The sequence below is a fragment of the Coffea arabica genome, chromosome 2c (genome assembly GCF_036785885.1).
Source record: "Coffea arabica cultivar ET-39 chromosome 2c, Coffea Arabica ET-39 HiFi, whole genome shotgun sequence".
In the NCBI taxonomy this organism is placed as follows: Eukaryota; Viridiplantae; Streptophyta; class Magnoliopsida; order Gentianales; family Rubiaceae; genus Coffea; species Coffea arabica.
Genome location: NC_092312.1, coordinates 16,841,439 through 16,859,986, shown reverse-complemented (window position 1 = coordinate 16,859,986; position 18,548 = coordinate 16,841,439). Strand labels below are relative to the sequence as shown.

The following is an 18,548-nucleotide window of genomic DNA, read 5'->3' as shown; positions in this document are numbered from 1 at the left end:
TAGCCAGGAAGCCAGCCCCGGGCGCTCCTTCTTCAACAACTTGGCTGCAAATTGGCAAGTCAAGAAATTGGTTGCTCCGCATTGCTCCGAGGCTACACTTTCTATGCTCGTGAATTGCTTTAGTCCTTAATTTTAACTAAACCTGATGGGATTTCTCAGATCATTAATCATCTGAGTGTCGAGTTTAGGCAGCATGTATGTATGCGTGTATGTCGTTTGGTTGGGTGATGTGTTAAAATAACTTGTTTGTAAACTATGGTTACCTTGTCTGAATGAAGGACGGACTCATCTTCGTCAATTACAGGTTACTTTTATTCATTATGGACTGCCCGTTAACCAAAAAGAAAGATCAATTAACGAAATGACAAGTGAAGTTTTTGGCCAAGAGAAGTAATAATGAATTGGTGGCTTCATCTCATTTGCGTCTGTTCTAGCTAGATTTCCAACATAAAACACACAAAAGAAGATATGCAATGGATTCGTCGCTTGTTCATTTGCGCCTGTTTTTAGTTAACATAAAGCATACTAGCAGAAAAGGAAACATGCGCAGAAAGTGGAGGTGCGGGGAATCGAACCCCGTGCCTCTCGCATGCGAAGCGAGCGCTCTACCATATGAGCTACACCCCCTCTTGCTTTTGCTCGACGGAAATATTTTAATTATACTACTTCTAAAAAAAAAATTTCATCGGTGATGGTGATGGTGATATTTAATCCCCGGTGATGGTGATGGGGATATTTAATCGTCAGAGGATATTTCAGAATAAACTATCACTTTGATCTTTAAATTTAGACCTCTAATTCTTTCTTGAGGCCTTAATTATATTTATTTTTAGCTAAGACAAAATATTCCGCAGCACCACCGTGATATTAATTAATATGCCATTTAGTTGTGAAAACCATTTAGTTTATATATGCTTTGATTTATTTTCGAACAAATATATATATATATATATGTCTTGAGCATATTTTCCAAATGGAATTTTTTTTTTTTTGGCCTTTTATTTAGTTTGTTTATTTTTGCCTAGTTATACTTATACTAAGGAATTGAAATTAGTAGCGAAGGGAACATGAATAGATAAGCATTGAATCTTGCGAATAAAAACAAAACGAATGGATAGGCATTGGAGTCGCACGCAGTAACAAGTCAGGCAAAAAAGTTGACTCCAACAAAACTTTGAGCACTCCCTCCATACTATCAACTACTTGGATATCCTTTCTATATATATATATATGCACACATAGGAAAAAATAGAATTCAAGAAGCGAAGAAGAAGAAGAAGGCGTTCATCGTACTAATTATTACTAATAGTTTTTAGAAAACGTGCAGCCACTTCTAAATCATTCATTCGTTTTGGTCATTGTCGTCCACTGGAAGGCAAAAGGCCGCAATAATTAATCGAAACTTTGAGTGCATTATTTATGGGCACGGCACAGTACAGCGATAGAAGGAGCAAAGAGGACGTTACGTTACTTGGAGACCAGACAGATGGATGGATGAGTTGGAGTTGGAGTTGCATTATTCCAGAAGTTTGGAATATGCCATTGGTTTTTTAAGATATTCTAATCCCACGACCAAATTGACCCTGGTGCGTGCGTCTGGTTCTGGGGGCGGCTACATGCTGATTTTTCATACGCCACTGGATTCCCTTTGAAACCGATGCCCCACCCACAGCAGCCCCCACTGCCTTGTTTTCTCTCCACTTCTATTCTGCATAAATATGTGACGTTTCTGTTCATTCATTGTAGCTTGATGATTGAACTCCAAGCACAGATTATTACTCTCAAGACACTATATATATAAATAAATACTAGCTCAATTGAGAGAGTACTGCAAGAGAAGGGAGGATAATCAGATTAAGATGGCAGCAGTGTTTGTTGATGCGTGCATGGGGGAGCTGGCTAAGCTGAAACAGAAGGTTCGAGCCAGGAAGATATTCTTGTTCAATGTCCAAGACGACACGCAAGTTGGGGATGACCAACTGGAACCTACCAAAAAACAATCACCTTCTTCTTCTTCTTCTTCTCCTCCTCCATTGAAGTCATCAACCAAGGCAAAGGATGAGTGTATTTTGTCTGAAACCACTATCTGTTTGCTTATGGATCGATTTGCACCCTGGTGATGATCAAAGTACGTTAAGCAGGACTCGGGGGCAGAGAGATGTTGAAGCACCACCCCTAGCATGCATCTTTGATGAGATTATCGCCGCCTATGCTATGTATACATATTATAGCTCCGCCTGGAGAATTCATTTTGTACCACCAAGAGCTCTTTCTTTTTTCTTTTGATGAAATGAGATGATCTTTGTAATTTTCACTACTTTCACAATTGCCACTCCAGTACAGAGCCTGGAGTTGGAAATGTTATAGTATGCTTGGCTGGGTACCCTGATTCTTAATAAAACAGTGCATGCATGTGCCCTCACTAATCCAGGCAGAATTAACATGTTTCATGCTCGATTTTGGGGAAAGATGATAATAAACGCTGGCGCTTCATGTTTTGGCCTTTGGGAGACGATCTTTGCAATTTCAGTTCTTGGGTGATTGCTGGCTTACTAATTAGCTCAAGCAGTTGGAAATATTAGCAGTAGCTCAACGAGTTGGAAATATTAGCAGACGTGGTTGAATACATATAATATACAAATTCGCCAGTTTGATGACTGGTTCCTCGGGACAAGAAAAGGTTGTGCTCAAGTCAAAAAATAAAGAATACAAAAACATCTTTTGAGAGATCTCCACTGAAATGAGCATTGAGAAAGAAAAATTGGGTTTTGACCATACGTGTAATAAGACATATAATTTGCGTCTGTTGCGCGCAGGAAAAGATGGAAAATGCATGAACAAGTTATCGAACTTCTCTTGGAGTTCAGATCTGCAAGTGACAGATGAAGCATTTGTGATTTGCTGCTTCAACAACATCCTATCCTTTGACAGCCTCCAGATGTCCACTTTCTGGTTCTACTACGTTTGCTTTGTGGCATCTGGGCACTATGTACATGACCACAAACTGAGGGAGACCCTTATTTACAAAAATTTTCTACGGACGAACTACGAAGATGTGCTAGCCTCCATGCTCCCAGAAGACCAGTCATTGACAGAGACAGTAGGTTTCTCTTGTTCCCACTTCAGGATCTCCCTAGCGTATTTCAAAGCTTCATCTACACTATCAGACTCCAGTCCAGTAACCGGTGAAACATAAAGCTTCCGCTCCGTTAGGGAGTCAAACAACCTTTTGAACTTGGCACCAATGTAGTGAAATGCACGTTGAGCCAGAGACGGAGTACTGTTACCGTGCCTGCTCTGGGGATGCAAGCTCACCAACGGGTAGAAATCTTGAAACCACTCACATTGAGAGAGAGGAACTCGCTCAAGTTTTTCCTCCAGCAAGTCAAACTTGTTTAGCATCAGGAGGAAACTTTTCTGGGCAAAAGATGGATGAGTAACAACGTTCTCCATTAAATTCTTACTAGCAAGCATCTTGTTTATGCAAGCTCCGTCACTGTTTACATAGTACTCATCATAGTCTGTTAAAGAGACGCAAAATAGGACAAGATCAACATCTTCAAACATTCCCAACCACTTGCAGTTTTCTCCAAGGCTGCTTGCATGGACTCTGATGAGTTGGTACCTGTAGCTGCGAGTGCAACAATTTTATCCGTTATGTGCATGCAGGAGAACCAGAGCAGGAGAGACTGAGTAAGGGGAGTCTACGATTCCCAGTACAGATGACAATTTAGAAGTCAGCATCTAACTTTGTAGTTGAGCATTTTTCTACCCTATATGTTATTGAGGAGGAAATTGTGCATGCAATGTTAACCATGGGTGAACCATCATGAACGTTAAGAAATTTAGCAAAATCTAGCGTGCAGCTAATTTATGGACTCAAAAATACTGGCTTAGATGTCATAATTCCATTCTCAAAAGCCACAATAAGATTAACAAATGGAGTTACAGAGTTCAAATCAAATTTAGAGACTTCCTCGAGTGATAAGACTCCCAGTCCTACTACATGCCATGCGATTGAGCGCACGCACGCGCGCACACACACAGAGAAAGAGAGATCACCTCATGGCAGGATCACTTTGATCTGTGGGCTCCATGTATCCATCCTGGGAAGACATAGGGAATGAAAACTCCATAGATGTAACCCCATTAGAAGAAGTAAAGCCCTCGGCATACAAAATGTCCATATCAGAAGGTTCATAGTCAACTCTTGAAATCTCAACAGCCTGCATCAACCACGGTATATTAGCATATACAATATGATGCAAAGACAATATCATGTATAGCAGCCAGAAGATTGATTAAATACAATATCATGTAAACACATAACTAGGAAATAATTTGTAATCTCAGCTTACCCGATCTAAGAAATAATTAGCAACTCTAGGAAGCATGGGCAGCTCATTTCTCCGGCTGTAGGTAGCTTGAAAGCCACTATCCTTTACCAGATCCTCAATTAATGTTGCATATTCACGGGTAGCAGCTGGAAAGATGGCCTCCAAGTTGCCGGACATCATGACTTGTAGAAGCCAATCTGAAAATGCTTTCAGCCTTGGGCTGATGGAATAAGCATTTTTTTCCTCAATCTGCTCAGCATATGCTGTTGCAAACATTTAACTTTTAGAATCCATTGGATGACAGATCCACCTATGTATGCAAGCATTTCTAGGTAAAAATTGTCTTCAGAAGTTTGGATATCACAGATTTTACTGACAAAGAGAAACTCCTTTTACCTTAGACCCGCAGAGGTTTTAATATGTGAATCATAAAAAGTTAACAACGCATAGACCCACTTATAACAAGTATCTAAGCACAATATTTTACAAAGTCGTAAATATTAAGTACATCAGCACCAGTGACACCATAAGCAAGATACATCAGAAACAACCCACAAATATTTTATCACCAAAATTATTTCTTTCATTTGCTTCTTATCATTTTTTTTTTAATTTATTGGTGTAAGGATCCTGATCATTGCTCATAAGCATTGCAAAATCACAGAGTTTGTTAGAAGCTACTCTCACATCCTTCTCTGTGTTTAGTGTAAAACATGTTGACCAATTTTGAGTATTAGCTTTAAAAATCAGTAAGGACCAGATTTCTGGGAGCAAACACAGAGAACCAAAAAGGATGGAACAAAAGTTAAAAACAACCACTGAGATGTGTCCTTTCCAAATTTCTCACAGTTTAGAGCAACAACAGATCTGTATGTAGTAGTATAATTTTTTGGTTGATTCACAGGGCTACTTTTTTTAAATGGTGAATAATCTAACACCCCAAGGAGCCTGCATGCAGTAAATAAGAGCATGAGCTAGCTGAAATCCCATGCCATTTAACACTACTGGAACTTAGTAATCTAATGAAAATCATAATCTACATACAGCTACTAAAAGGTTGAATGATGTACACTTTGATTCTCAGGCAAGCTTCACAGCTTAAGCAGGTCTGAAAGCCCTTCAGACCTACTTTGGAGCTACAAAAGTTGAAAATCAGATGTAACCAAATCATTGGATGAAAAATTTTACATGAAAGGTCTTAGGACACTATGAAAGACAAAGAGATTATGAAGAGACAAATAGATGAAAATTGAAAAACCAGTTCTTCTTTACCTGATGGACCAGGTTGGCTCAGATGTTGTCTCCTTAATTCAAGCAAACAATCTTCTTCAAACCATTCACGGCCCTCAAGCAGAATTCCAATGTAACGATATAAATTGGTCTGAATCATGAATTTAATATTTTGACGGTCATCTCCAGAGAAAGGAACATCATACAAAATTTTGGCCTGAAATAGACATGTAAGTTAGGACGTTTACCCCTTTCATCCGTTCTGAGTCATAAACAATAATGTTCATCCATGTAAAGATACAGCCTCATTTAATTAAGGACGATAAAAATCAGAAATTAATGCAAATTTTCTTGGGACATTTACTCTTCTCAAGAAAATAGTGGTAAGTATGAGTTCATAAAAGTATAAAAACATTGTGTTTCACTATTCATTGTAGACTGTATACAGAACAACATTAATAATATTGCTGGCAGTGGTATCCTCATGTAAATATAGAGCTCATCACCTCTGAAGAGCTTGTAGAAACACCTCCCAAACAGGGTGATCATAATGCGTACGTATTAGAAACATGCTAAGCATATAAAAAAGGTCATACACCTTTTGTGTAGTTCCCACATTTAGTCATTGATTGCAAAGTAAATCTTGTTATCCTTAACCAACAAATGTCCAAAACACTTGGCAAATTCTTGGTAATATGAAGCAGAAGACCAATTTAAACATAACATACTACTTTTATGATTTTATCGTCATCAAACAAAAGAAGAAAAGAACATTTCCAAGTATGAAATACCTGCTTAAAGATTGTACTCGTCCCCGATTGGTCACAACCAACTAAAAGAAGTTTATTGTCTGCTTTCTGATCCAGGCCCTCGGAGCAAACTTTATCTGCATCCTTTTCAACTTCACCATTACATGACTCAGGTGGAATTGGCAAAGACAATGCAGCACAAATGAGCTTGATTCCAGACTGCAATTACATTTTCTGAGCTATTAAATGTCTAAGAAATAAATAGTACAATGCAGGAAAGGAACAAGTAAAACGCAAAACATTTAATGAAATTTTCGATTACCTTGTCCCATAATTTCCCCATGACATTCTTCTGACCCTCTTCCTGGTAGGACCCATCTGGACTCAACCAATAGTGTGGGCGTCCTTCACAGTGAATCCCAGCCATCTGCAAAGATTTAACAAAATGCTGATAACTGCACATTCAAAATAGATTCAGGATATTTATCCAGGCAGAGAACATATACCTGCAACATCCAGAGCTCTTTTTTGGTAATCTCCCGACCATTTATCAGTACATTTGTGTTTCCATTACTAGCATTTCGCTCAATTTGACTACCAACATCCAGTCTAGGGCTGATAATCTGACAAGGTTGCTGGCCTTCCTGTTTTTTTCAGTTGAGATTATTCATCAGAACAAGAAATTTACATTTAGTGTAAACAATAATGTTAGAAAGAACATGATCCTCACCTTTCCCCAGAATCCAGACTGCTTGTCATACCAATACCTCCCAGGTTTTAGCTTCTTTGGTGGGTTCCTACAGTTCTGCAACATGCTCAACTCTTGCAGAGAAAGAGGCCTGCCATTAACAGATACAAGCCTAGGCGGTAGCTGATTTGCTTCACATGAAATCTCATTTCTCATGATCTGTTTAAGTTCCCCGTCGGTGAGTAGTTTCTTAAGCATTCTCGAAGGTTTTCCCAGAGATCCTCGCTTTGATTCATCAATCATATGACTAATACAGGTAATACATTTTCTCCCTTCTGGCATGGACCCCATTGCTCTCAGCAGACAACTACTACAAAACTTGGCACCGCAAACAAGGCACACTTCCTTCTCAGTAAACCGATTCCCCTTGAAACAGCGATAGCACAAACCTCTCTTCACATCACTTCTGGCTACCGGCCTTTCTACTGCATTATCCAGTTCATCAAGGCTACCATCCTCAGAAGTTATTTCACTGGTTTGAGGATCACGGAATGTCACAACTGGGGTTCTACTGCCGCGGTGAGTCTCATCAAGACAATCTTCCACCTCTTCACAAGTAGCAATCTCAGAAGAGGAAGCAGATGAGCTCAAGCTACGATCCTCCAATTGTGGATTGGCATGTTGAGCATGACTACTATTTTCATCATTTAAGTCTTCAATATCCGAACTCTCTGATATCTCATTGGAGTCATTATGGCTGTCTGAGAAACCTAAGGTATCAGAACTTCCAGTTCCATCTGACACCCTCGGCACTGCACATGCATCACCATTTTCCGAACCATCTACTGCTGCACCCTCTTGATCATTCGCATCTACTACTAATTTTCTGGGCAGAATTCTGTCAGAACCTTCGAACTCAGCCGCTTCAGGCCCAACTTTAGACCGCTTTGCTAATCCCTTGCTGGAACGGTCACTCTTAACAATTGGTTGAATAATTGGTAAGGACAAATTATTCGACATAGAGGCCTTCGAAACCACAGCTGCAGTCGGAATCCGGTTAACATCTACCGGAACCACCTGAGGAATGTCATAGCCAACTGGAGGACCACTATACTCCAAAGCGAAAGAGTACTCCACGCTATACTCATCATGATCATCCACTTTCGAGGCGGAAACTGGCATAAAACTCCTCAAAATACTAGTCATATTTATAATTCTACCCAAAATCTTGAAAACCCCAACTCCAACAGCTTCAAGAATGCATCAAATTACTGAAAAGCTTCAATCTTTCTCTCCTACAGCTTAAAGGATGAGCATGCATCAAATGGCGGCTAATCTGATGAAACCCACCCTTTACATATTTTCATCCTATATAAGAAAAAGAAACCCAAAATCAACTTTGAAATGCGATTCTCGTACAACCCAGAAATCAAAATTTGATCTTTTTCCTGCTTGAAAAGGATCTAATTTATAGCAAGGGAAAGAAAAGGATGGTATAAATATAGGAGCATGGGGATTTTTACCAGTGAAAAATGGAGACTTGAGACTAGAGACTAGAGACTTGAGACCCGAAGGAAGGAAGACTGGAAGACGCAGCAGTAAAAGTAGTAGCATTCAAACGTCTTAGAAAAGATCAACGCTGGAAAGACCACTCTGATTTTCTTGAGCAACGCGTTTTTGAGAAAATATTCACCCCAGAGAATGGTTTAATAACGGGAGAGAAATCAAAATAAAGGAGGACCCGTTCACGATGATAATTCAAATGTACCATTCGGCTCGAATTTGAGTGGGAATGGAGGGTATTGTGGTCTAAAAAGTGGAGGCAAGCTAGAATTTCCTCTTTAGTCTTGGCCCTTTTACAATCTGATGAGAATTTGGTTGCATGTGAATGCAACCGGCAAATCTGGAATCCTATTACACAGACCTGTTATTTGGATGCGTTGAATGGGTGATACGTGTCTGGTGTCTCATTGATAGGACTAATTCTTCTCAAGTTTATTACTAGTAAAAAAATGTTTTTCAGGTTTTATTAGGCAAGCCATCATCTTCACGTGGTTGACAAGGCACCTAACAAGTTGTGGTCCTTGGCGACTACATTGCAAGAATTCCAAGGGATCGGTGGGGCTGCAAGTTGAAGTTTGAGGCGTAACTTCCACTCCTAATCCTAGCCCTAGCTGCTGCTAAGGTTAATCTCTCAAGAAATAAAATATATATATATATATATATGACAATTTTTTTAGATTTATTCGGATAGCTCAAGAGCATGCGTTTTGGATTGGATCGTGAATTCCCCTTAGAGATAGTGTATGCGTGTGTTGTTTGCGATTGCTGAGGGATAACTCAAGTATTTGGGGGCGGTAATAATGACAATTTTTACAGGATTATAATTTTATTTTCTTCACTACTTTTTTATCTTGTATACATAATATTGAATCACAAAGTCCAACAACGTTATTCTAAAAAAATTTGGAAAACTTTTTTTATGCACTATTAGTGCATAATTTTTTTAGCGCTAACAGATTTAAATTATATCACACAACATAAATTCAAATTTAAAATTAAATCATGTGCATGTGACATGCATTTGAAACTACTAGTGTGACAATTTTATTACACCCTCGGTGCATAAAAGGTTAATAAGAAAAAAAAATATTCTCACTAATCTTTTAACCAAAAACAGTCTGCATTTTTTCAAAGAAAAAAGAGAACCATCCACATTATTTCTCAGAATAGCGTTTGGATATCAAATTTTTTTTAAATAGTATTTCGCTTGTATCATAAATACATTTTCCAACCCACCTTTTATATTCTAACTATCTTTTTATGTCGTATACATTACATCACAAAAAAATACTAAATTAATTATTCAAAATAATATTTCAAATAATACTACCGTCTCCGTCCAAACAAATCAATAATATGTTTTTGACATATGCTTGACTCCTTCATATGTTTTCCATTTTTGTTAGCTAAAATTAAAGGAAACGTGCTTGTCGGGTAATGGGGCTGTTAGACTCGTTCACTTCCGAAATCGGCCTTACAAAAAGTTTCATTTGACTCCCCGTTTCCAGATGAAATAATTTATTTCTAATCCCACGTGTCGCGGCGCGGTCTGCCTCCACTTTGACGGGGAAGAGTGAATGGCAAATGGTGTCGGACTTTTGATTTTTGAAGCGAGCTTAGGCCTAGACTCGGTCAGCATTTTCTGCTCGCTAAGAAATTCTCTGGAATTTCGTGGAAGTTCTCAACAACATTTTAAGTAATCTGAAGTTCTGAACCAACATTCTACGTAGAAATATACACCTTGGGTTAGTCTTAATGTTAACGGTACAAGTCATCAATGGATAAAAAGTGTGGATTTAGCTCCTCTATAATAAGAAATTGGGACTTTTACCTATTTCTATTTCTTTGGAAGAACAGGAATATGAATCCTCGCTGCCCTTTTCGTTCCGGAATTAATGAGAAAAATACACCTCCAATCTATACATAAATATATATATACCTACATACATACATACATACATACAACGTACATACATGTATATGTATATATGTTTGAGGGGTTCTAAGGCTATGCATTTGGGCAGCTGGAAAACACTTCAAATGATGTGTAGATGAATAAAGCTACTATTTGGTTCAATGACATCTGCGGGTGTTGGGTTGGTTTCCAAAATTCATCAGTCTTGGGTTTGAGAATTAGAAAAAGGAGATGGAAAGTGCCACTTCCAACCACAAATTTTCCCAAAACTTGCAGCTCGATCCAAAAGGCCAAGTACAGTTAATTACTCCAGACCAGTTTAACAGCGATCCAGAATTTCAAAACGGACTTGACCACTTGGAAAAGATACATCCCCCCCCCCCCCCCTCCCAACCCAAAAAAAAAAATGATGGTAGGCTTTGGGGTCGCAATATATAATATATTATTATGGTATTATAAATTACGATTTATAAAATGAGCTCTTATCAAGCTGAGTTGAGCTAAGCTAATTAGCTTACCTAGCTTATTCATATTTAATTAAAAAAATTGTTATTTACACTTTCATTATTTGTTGTATCGTCCAGTCTAATAAATGAAAACTATATGATTAAACTAATAGTGAGGGTGTAAAATGTGAACAATAAAATAAAAGTGCAAATAACATTCCCCTAACATGTGTCAGCGCAATGTTTTGAAAATCGGACTGGATCGGTCGGTTCGACCAATTGAATCACGAACCGGCCATGACACCGGTCCGATTCTATGTTAGGGTTGACCATACTAGAAAATCGGTCAAAAATCGGTCCAACCGTGAAACCGTCGAAATCGGATTGAACCGATTTTTTTCCGGTTTTCGAGTTTTCCTCTTTTTTCTTTTTTTTTTTACGTTTTGCAAAATGTAACTTTCAAGATTCGAACTAATGACCTTTGTAATAGAAGACCAATATAGTAACTATTGCACTATCACATCTTATTAATTTTTTTAACTTATTTATATAAAACAAACACTCATATTTCTTTTTTCCATTTTTCTTACAAAATCTCATCCTCTCATGGCTCTTTTTTTTTTAAATCTTCAACTCTCTCTCTCTCTCTCTCTCTCTCTCTTTCTCTCTATTCTCTTTTCTTTTGTCACTCCCTTTTTAATCAAACATCTTTATTTTTAATTTATTGATGTTTTCTTACATCTTTTAATTTTATTTTTGTCCATTAAATTAAAAAAGTTAAAAAAGAATTATTTTTTTAACCCAAATTATTTAATGCCACAACCACTTACTTTTATTTCATTTTTTGTTTCTTATCATGTTTGCATTTCTATTTTCGATTTTCTTGACTTCTTTCGAACTCCAAACTTTCTTTTTTAAATTGCAATCTCTAAATCCCAAAACGTAAATTAAAATTTAAGTTCACGATGTCTAAATTCTCATAGATGTAAATTTTGTATAATTTCAAAATATTGTTATATTTTTGGGTTGGATTTAAGATTTTTTGGTAGATATAATTGAAATTGAAATGAAATTTATTTGTTTTAACTTATAATTCAAAAATAAATAATTTGTTTTTAAAAATCCAAGTTATTAAAAAATAGTAAACTTTTCATCATGTAAAGTATTAAATTAGTCCATTACATGTCTTATTTTGTACATATATATTTATATAAATTATTTTTTAAAAAATTTATTGAACCAAGATTGAACCGATCCGACCGATTGAATTTCGACCCTTACACTTTATCGGTTCAATTAACGATCCGGTTTTTAAAACATTGGTTCAGCGAGGTGAGACTGAAATTGGTTCGACCGTGTAATCTGGAAAACAAATTGAACTCGGTGTATGGGCCTTGAGACCAAAACCGCTTATGTCGCACATGAACTAGTACTTGGGTCGTAGGTAGCTGACATGCGGGCTTCACTTGACTACCCAACGTTTTTCCCAGTTTGATTTCACACCCCAAAATAAATGCCATATCATCCGGTACCGGAATCAATCGGACTACTTCAGTTCATCACCCAAAAGGGACACGGACTAGTTCTTTTCAGACAGGTGCTATGTTGTAATGTGTCGAACCGTTTAGTTTTTGCCAGACATTTTAGCTGAAGAGGTGGCAACATTTTGAAACTGTTTAGTTTCAAACAAACATTAGCTGTCTTTCTCCTAAAAAAAATACTATAATAATAAATGGCATTATTGTTGGAGTACTTTTTAGTCGATACAAAAATTGTATGTGTGCGATTATTAGTAATTTTTTGGTGGCATAATATGTGGGCATAAATGTTACTAATCCTTAACTCTTGAAGACTAGTAGAATCACCAAATATAAATAAGATTTACAAGTTGACTTCATATAGGCTGGCCCCCCTGTTAAAGCTTTGGAATTTTGGCTAAAAGCCTTCAAATTTCAAACCTTATGTGTAATTGAACTTTGAATACTGTAGATCTGCATGCCGGACTACTAGTAAAGTTTTTTGGTTCTCTTTTTTCATGTCCCCCTTAATCTGTTCAAGTTCAAAATGAAAACCAGCTTCGCATCATAAGCTTATCGATGTAATGCAACTGCAGCATCTGGAATTTACTTTTCCAGGGAAGTAAGTGGTCAAGAATCTTCCACTAAAGAGAGAGTTTCACGGACATAAAGCAAACAGAAAGTCGACCCTCGAACTGAAATCAAAGCAAAATGAAGATCATAACGGAGGCTATTGAACCAAAAATCCCACCATCTCAAACTACGCTCAGTCAATTGTGGAGCAGAGAATTAATCTGGTTTGATTCAAGGCTCATTCCATTCTAAAAAGTATGCCCCTACTAGGAGCTTGCAGTCTCTCTTATTTTTTTATTTTTTTTTTTTTGTTAATAGATAGCTTCCTACACTATGGGGAGGGGAGGACCTAAAGAGGTCCTGGGATAATTCGGAAAGAATTGAACTATCACTGGACCAGACGGGTACACTGCGCACCCGCCTGAATTTTTTAAACAGGGCCAAATTTAATTGTGACAAATGAACCTTGCCTCCCACCCCCACCAAGTCTTAATGCATTGGTGGTGGTCACCAGTCCCAAGGCTGGTGATTAGGAGCTTGCAGTCTCAAACTTAGAGGTGTCAAAATGGATATATGGATTATAATTGGCTTTACATAAATGGATTATGGATTGAATGGTCTAATCCACTTAAATTCATTTAGTAAATGGTTGTATATGGATTGGATCCAAATGGATGATGGATATCCAATTATCCATTTAAAATCTATTTAACCATCAAATAGGAAATTCCTTTCTTTATCTTTTTTGTTCATTATCCTCTTCTGTTTTCTTCTTTCTATTTCTTATCTGTCTTCTTCTCCGTTTGCTGAAGAAAATGGATTAAAGCTCGCAAAGTATCTAATCCTCAAATCTGAACAAAATTCTACAATCTCGCACTAGTTGTAGAATATTCGGGTCGTATGATTCATTTTCATACATTTCGACCCGTTGGCCAACATTTCCATACTACCTTTAGCATCATCAAAAACCAGGGTTTGCTTTCATTTATGGTATACTAATAACCAACATCTCAATACTCCGGCTAAATCAAGTGCTCTAATTGAAGAATTAAATAGAACGTCACTAAGACAATTTAGGGCTTCGTGTTACTAGTTACCAAATTTTCAGAAAAAAGAGAAATTAAGGCATCATTAGTTTATCCATGGCAGCAGCTGGGGTATTTATCTATGGCAGCGACTGGGGTATTATGGAACTTCAGAACTTGTTGGCTTGGAACTTTAGAGTCAGGGGGATTGGCATTTTTTTTTTTTAAGTAATTGGTTTTATATGGTTTATATGGATAATCGATTTAAAACCATTAAGTTAAGTGGATTTAATTGGTCAAACCATTTAAAACCACCACTGGAAATCGGCAATCCAAATCCATTTAATTAAGGGTCAAATGGATGGATAAATGGATTCTGATCCAGGTTGCCACCTCTACTCAAACTGATTCAATTTGTTTGATTGCTTTTTAGGTAAAGATAATTTAAAATAAAAGTACGCGTTAGAATTTGACAAGATCACTATGCCACTGATAAATTGCATGGTTCTCTATATAAATTGTTATTGGATTCTTCTCGTGCCTATAACTAAATAGTGCCTGAAAACATGTCTATCGCCTGCTCAAAATTCATCAGATGGAGTGATTCTACTGGCACTCTATCTCATGAAATCAAGCCGTTTAACAGTTAATAAACATTGTACGTCAGCAACAACCCGCTGGAATTGATAATAAGAACGCAAAGTATAAACTACGCTTAGCCATTCGCTGCCAACTCTAAAAACTGAAGAAGTCAAATTTCTGTAACACTTTTCTTTTCCTTTTCATGCAAATGGAAAAATGAAGAAATGAAGAATTACATGTCTCCTAAAGAAGAAAGATGTGTGTATATACAAGTTAGTAATTTGACTGACGAACTGTTTTAACCCTTGATAAATAATTATGGTATGGTAATTAGAAACTTTTTCTTTAGGTATTTCATCCTCACCTCCCGCTCCACGACCGTTTTGTTGCCATCTAGGCCGCTTCAAGAAGTCAACTCCGAACCCGCCAACAGCGGAGGCGCGTGCTTTCAATCTCCTTTCGTTCTCACATCCCTTCCAACTTCTTCAAGTTCGCCGCCTTCTCGAACACTCTCCAGACCTTGACGGAATTGTCCAAACTCCCACTGTATAACGTCCACCGCTGATCAGACGCATCGCAATCACCCTCTTCCTTCCCAACGGCCAAGCACTTCACGGGCCCATTGTGTCCAGTCAACACAGAAATACATGTGTGGATCCCACCTTCCTCTCGCCTCCACACACAAATACTCCTATCCGCGGAGCCGCTAAACACCAAATTCCCGGCCGCGGCCAAGCACAACACGGCCATTTTGTGGCCCCTCAGCAACCCGCCGTGGGAAATGAAATGCTTTTCCCGTTCCCAAAAATTAACCAAGCCGTCCGAGGAACCCGCGTAAACCGCTGCCGCCTTCCCATTGAAAGCCAACGACGTCACGGCATACTCCTGTTTCAACAATGTCTCCACAAGAACATGCTGCGTTGAGCTTCCCACCAATTCTCTCCTCCAAGCTTTCACCGTTCCGTCGGCCGAGCCCGTGAATATCAACCCGTCGACCCCGATGACGACGGAGTTCACCGCATCGTCGTGGGCGTTAATGGACTCTATGCATTTAGAGTCCGAAAGTCTCCAAACCTTCAAGGTTTTATCCCAGGAACCCGAATACAGTAACCCTCCTTCTACGTCCACGGCCATGCATGAAATAGCATCGTAGTGTTTAATCCAAGGAACGTTTCGATGCCTTCTTACCTCAACGTAGTTCTTGGGATTGATGGAGGTCTTGAAATAGTCGGTGGTGGTAGGTAAACTACCAACACGTCGGTATCCTTTCTTTCTGAGCCCGGAGAGTTTCCAGACGCGGATTTTACCATCCTGGTGGCCGGTAAATATCCTATCCCTCGCTACGACAATGGCCTTTACCAAGCCACTGTTGGACTTGAAGCCCGCAAAATCTCTGAGATTCTTCCATACCCTTATGTTCTTGCTGTCAGAACCCGTGTATAGCAAGTCTCCGCAAGTGGCTAACGAATATACGTGACCTTCCTCTCGAACAAGGGAGCCGATAAGGCTGTTGTGGATGGCGTAGGCGCCGCTGCTCTCTTCGATTGAATGATCAAGAGGTGGATAGGGCCGCTGTATCCAAGGGGACTTGGTGAAAGGAGAGGGTTGGTTCCATGGTGACAAATAATAGGGAGACGCGGTTCCGCTGCTGGGAGCCGGAGACATGTTAGGGTAGCGAGCGCTTGGAACCGTGGCACTGCTGTTGCGGGCTGAGCAATCGTTGTTATTGTCATCCTCATCTTCTTGATTGCTGAAAATAGTTGGATCGGAGTACAAGAAAGTGCGAAATTTTTGTCTTTGCACAGTCTTTTTCTCCTTAAACAACGTACCACCATTGCTTTTTTTAACTTTTGTCATCTTTTTGAAACAAGACGGCAGAAAGTGGAGATTTGGCTCAAGCGTGAAGCGAAATTTAAGCTTGTTTTGTTTTGTCAAGGACATAAATTTTGGTCGACCCTCCTATATCCTTCTTCTTTTTTTTTTGTATTTTTTCTGGTGGGATTTTTTTTGGGAGAAGGGGGGGGGGGGGTTGGGGAGGAAGCGTAGAGGGTGGATACAGGGTTGTTTGCTTAAATTGTGAGAATTTATAAAACGAAAAAAGATGCTCGTAGTTTACTGGAGGAAGATGAAGGGCCACGGGAGTATATACATGTATGTATATATATAAATGTAAGTTCGTGAGGTTGGAACTGCAGTGGGAGCTTTAGTAGGTTTAGCGAGGAGGTGAATGTGCGACACGTGGTGAAATGATACGTGAGGTTTACGCAGGAGAAAGTTTCTTAGTGTATTACTATATGACTGGGACAAAATGGAAAAAGGGAAATGCCATGTACTGGGGAAACGACAAATATGGCCTTAATTCTTTGTATCCTGACTTGCTACGATTGTTCGCTATAATATGTTATTTGTCATATGATTTTTCCTTTTGAAGGATTATTTGTCATATGATGTATAACGTGGATTGCCATTGTTGGAAGGATTACTACTTACAAGGAAGTTTGTTACGTGAGTTTATACGAGTACTTTGTTGTGCATAGGGCTACAATTGGCTTGAACTGCTCGTGAACTCGACTTGAGTTCAGTCATCATAGAACTTGAGTCGAGCGTTAAAATATATGAGTCAAACTCGAGCAGTCATTTGTTAGGATCGATTGCTCGACGAGTCGTTTTAGTTGATATAAAATTACAAAAAATATCCCTAAATCAATTAAAATCGAGTTGATTTCGATCTTCTTGCAAGTCAGAATGTCGAGCGAAACTAGACGTGATATCTTGAATTGACTTCGAGTCAAGCTCACGAGTCAGAAACGAGTCGAGTTCGAACTTTCATTTTCCTAATTCGAGTTGAGATCGAGCTTCATTTTTTTGCCTCGACGAGCTCGAGTTTACACATTAACAAGTTTAACTCGACTCGATAAAATCAAATTTCAATTCCACTCATTTCGTTTATAGCCCTAACTTGTGCATCGAGTTGATAATTTCATAATTTGAACATCGGTGTTTGAGAGTTTTGACTTCTTCTCAGAAGTCATGCTTCGTACATTTATGGAAGATTCAATTCGTCATTTGGTTTCCCATTTGGCTACTAATATTAGCTTTGTCCGACCAAAAAGTCTACCAGACATTAGGTTAGGATTAACTTATCCTCGCGGCGGTCTGACAGGATCACAACAAACAAGCGGAAGAAAAATGAATCAATAGCATCATCAAACTTCGAAATTTCAAAGCGCCTGAACAATTGCAAGACTAATTTTTGGCGAAATAGTTTGGAGTTCAAATAATTGACTTTACAATTATGACGGTTGAACTACAGTTCCTTGCAATTGACCGTGCAAGTTTCCGTTACTGTACCCATTGGCCAAGACAAATTTCTTCACGTCAAATCTTTTCCATAGTGCTTGAACCGTCCTACAAGAGCATATTAAATCCAAAATTAATGTAATTTCATGTAATACAATTTACAAAAACAAAAAAAAAAACAATCTTTTGACTAGCTATTCCCTTTTTGTTAATGACTGCTTTTGGAAAAAAAAAAAAATGTAGTGCAACTAACAATAATTAAAGTACCATTAAGAAGGCTAAAAAAGAGAAATTTTTTTTAAGCTTTCTATGAACTCATTTTTTTACTTTGTTTTACTTTATGTATATATATCAAATTATTATAATATATTTTTTAAAAATAAAAACTCTAGAAAATAGTAATTCAAACAGGTTGGATGCACTAGCCAGCCAATAGCAGACAATATTGTGATTGGTTTTGTGCATTAACAATGACCTTCCAGAAGCAATGTTGCAGATATTGAGTGTGTTTGGATTGTAAGTTATTTGAAATATTTTTACTGTAGCACTTTTTGTGATGTGATGTATGTGAGATAAAAAGATAATTGGGAAGATAAAAGGGTGTATTGGAAATTGTAATGGTG

The 18,548-nt window shown here is 38.2% G+C and overlaps 2 protein-coding genes and 1 non-coding gene across 5 annotated transcripts; all 3 read right to left on the bottom strand.

The window, feature by feature from the left end:
- Window positions 1–554: 554 nt before the first annotated feature.
- On the bottom strand, window positions 555–627 carry TRNAA-CGC (transfer RNA alanine (anticodon CGC)). The gene has a single exon. It is a non-coding gene; the product is annotated as a tRNA-Ala (tRNA).
- A 2,092-nt stretch (window positions 628–2,719) lies between these two features.
- On the bottom strand, window positions 2,720–8,958 carry LOC113731353 (extra-large guanine nucleotide-binding protein 1-like). 3 transcript variants are annotated; one of them, XM_027256570.2, is made up of 9 exons: window positions 8,528–8,955; window positions 7,047–8,372; window positions 6,823–6,960; window positions 6,639–6,743; window positions 6,359–6,535; window positions 5,610–5,784; window positions 4,359–4,600; window positions 4,063–4,226; window positions 2,720–3,631 (listed from the first exon to the last, which is right to left on the bottom strand). In XM_027256570.2, exons 2-9 carry the CDS (start codon window positions 8,208–8,210, stop codon window positions 3,046–3,048), a joined length of 2,751 nt encoding a protein of 916 aa, XP_027112371.2. In that variant the 5' UTR covers window positions 8,211–8,372; window positions 8,528–8,955; the 3' UTR covers window positions 2,720–3,045. The 3 variants fall into 3 exon arrangements, with proteins under 3 accessions (XP_027112371.2, XP_071930821.1, XP_027112370.2); XM_072074720.1 differs by having other exon boundaries at window positions 2,720–3,625; window positions 7,047–8,958; XM_027256569.2 differs by having other exon boundaries at window positions 7,047–8,955.
- A 5,841-nt stretch (window positions 8,959–14,799) lies between these two features.
- On the bottom strand, window positions 14,800–16,776 carry LOC140035112 (protein JINGUBANG-like). Its single transcript, XM_072074719.1, has one exon. It carries the CDS (start codon window positions 16,564–16,566, stop codon window positions 15,091–15,093), a length of 1,476 nt encoding a protein of 491 aa, XP_071930820.1. The 5' UTR covers window positions 16,567–16,776; the 3' UTR covers window positions 14,800–15,090.
- Between the last annotated feature and the right edge of the window lie 1,772 nt (window positions 16,777–18,548).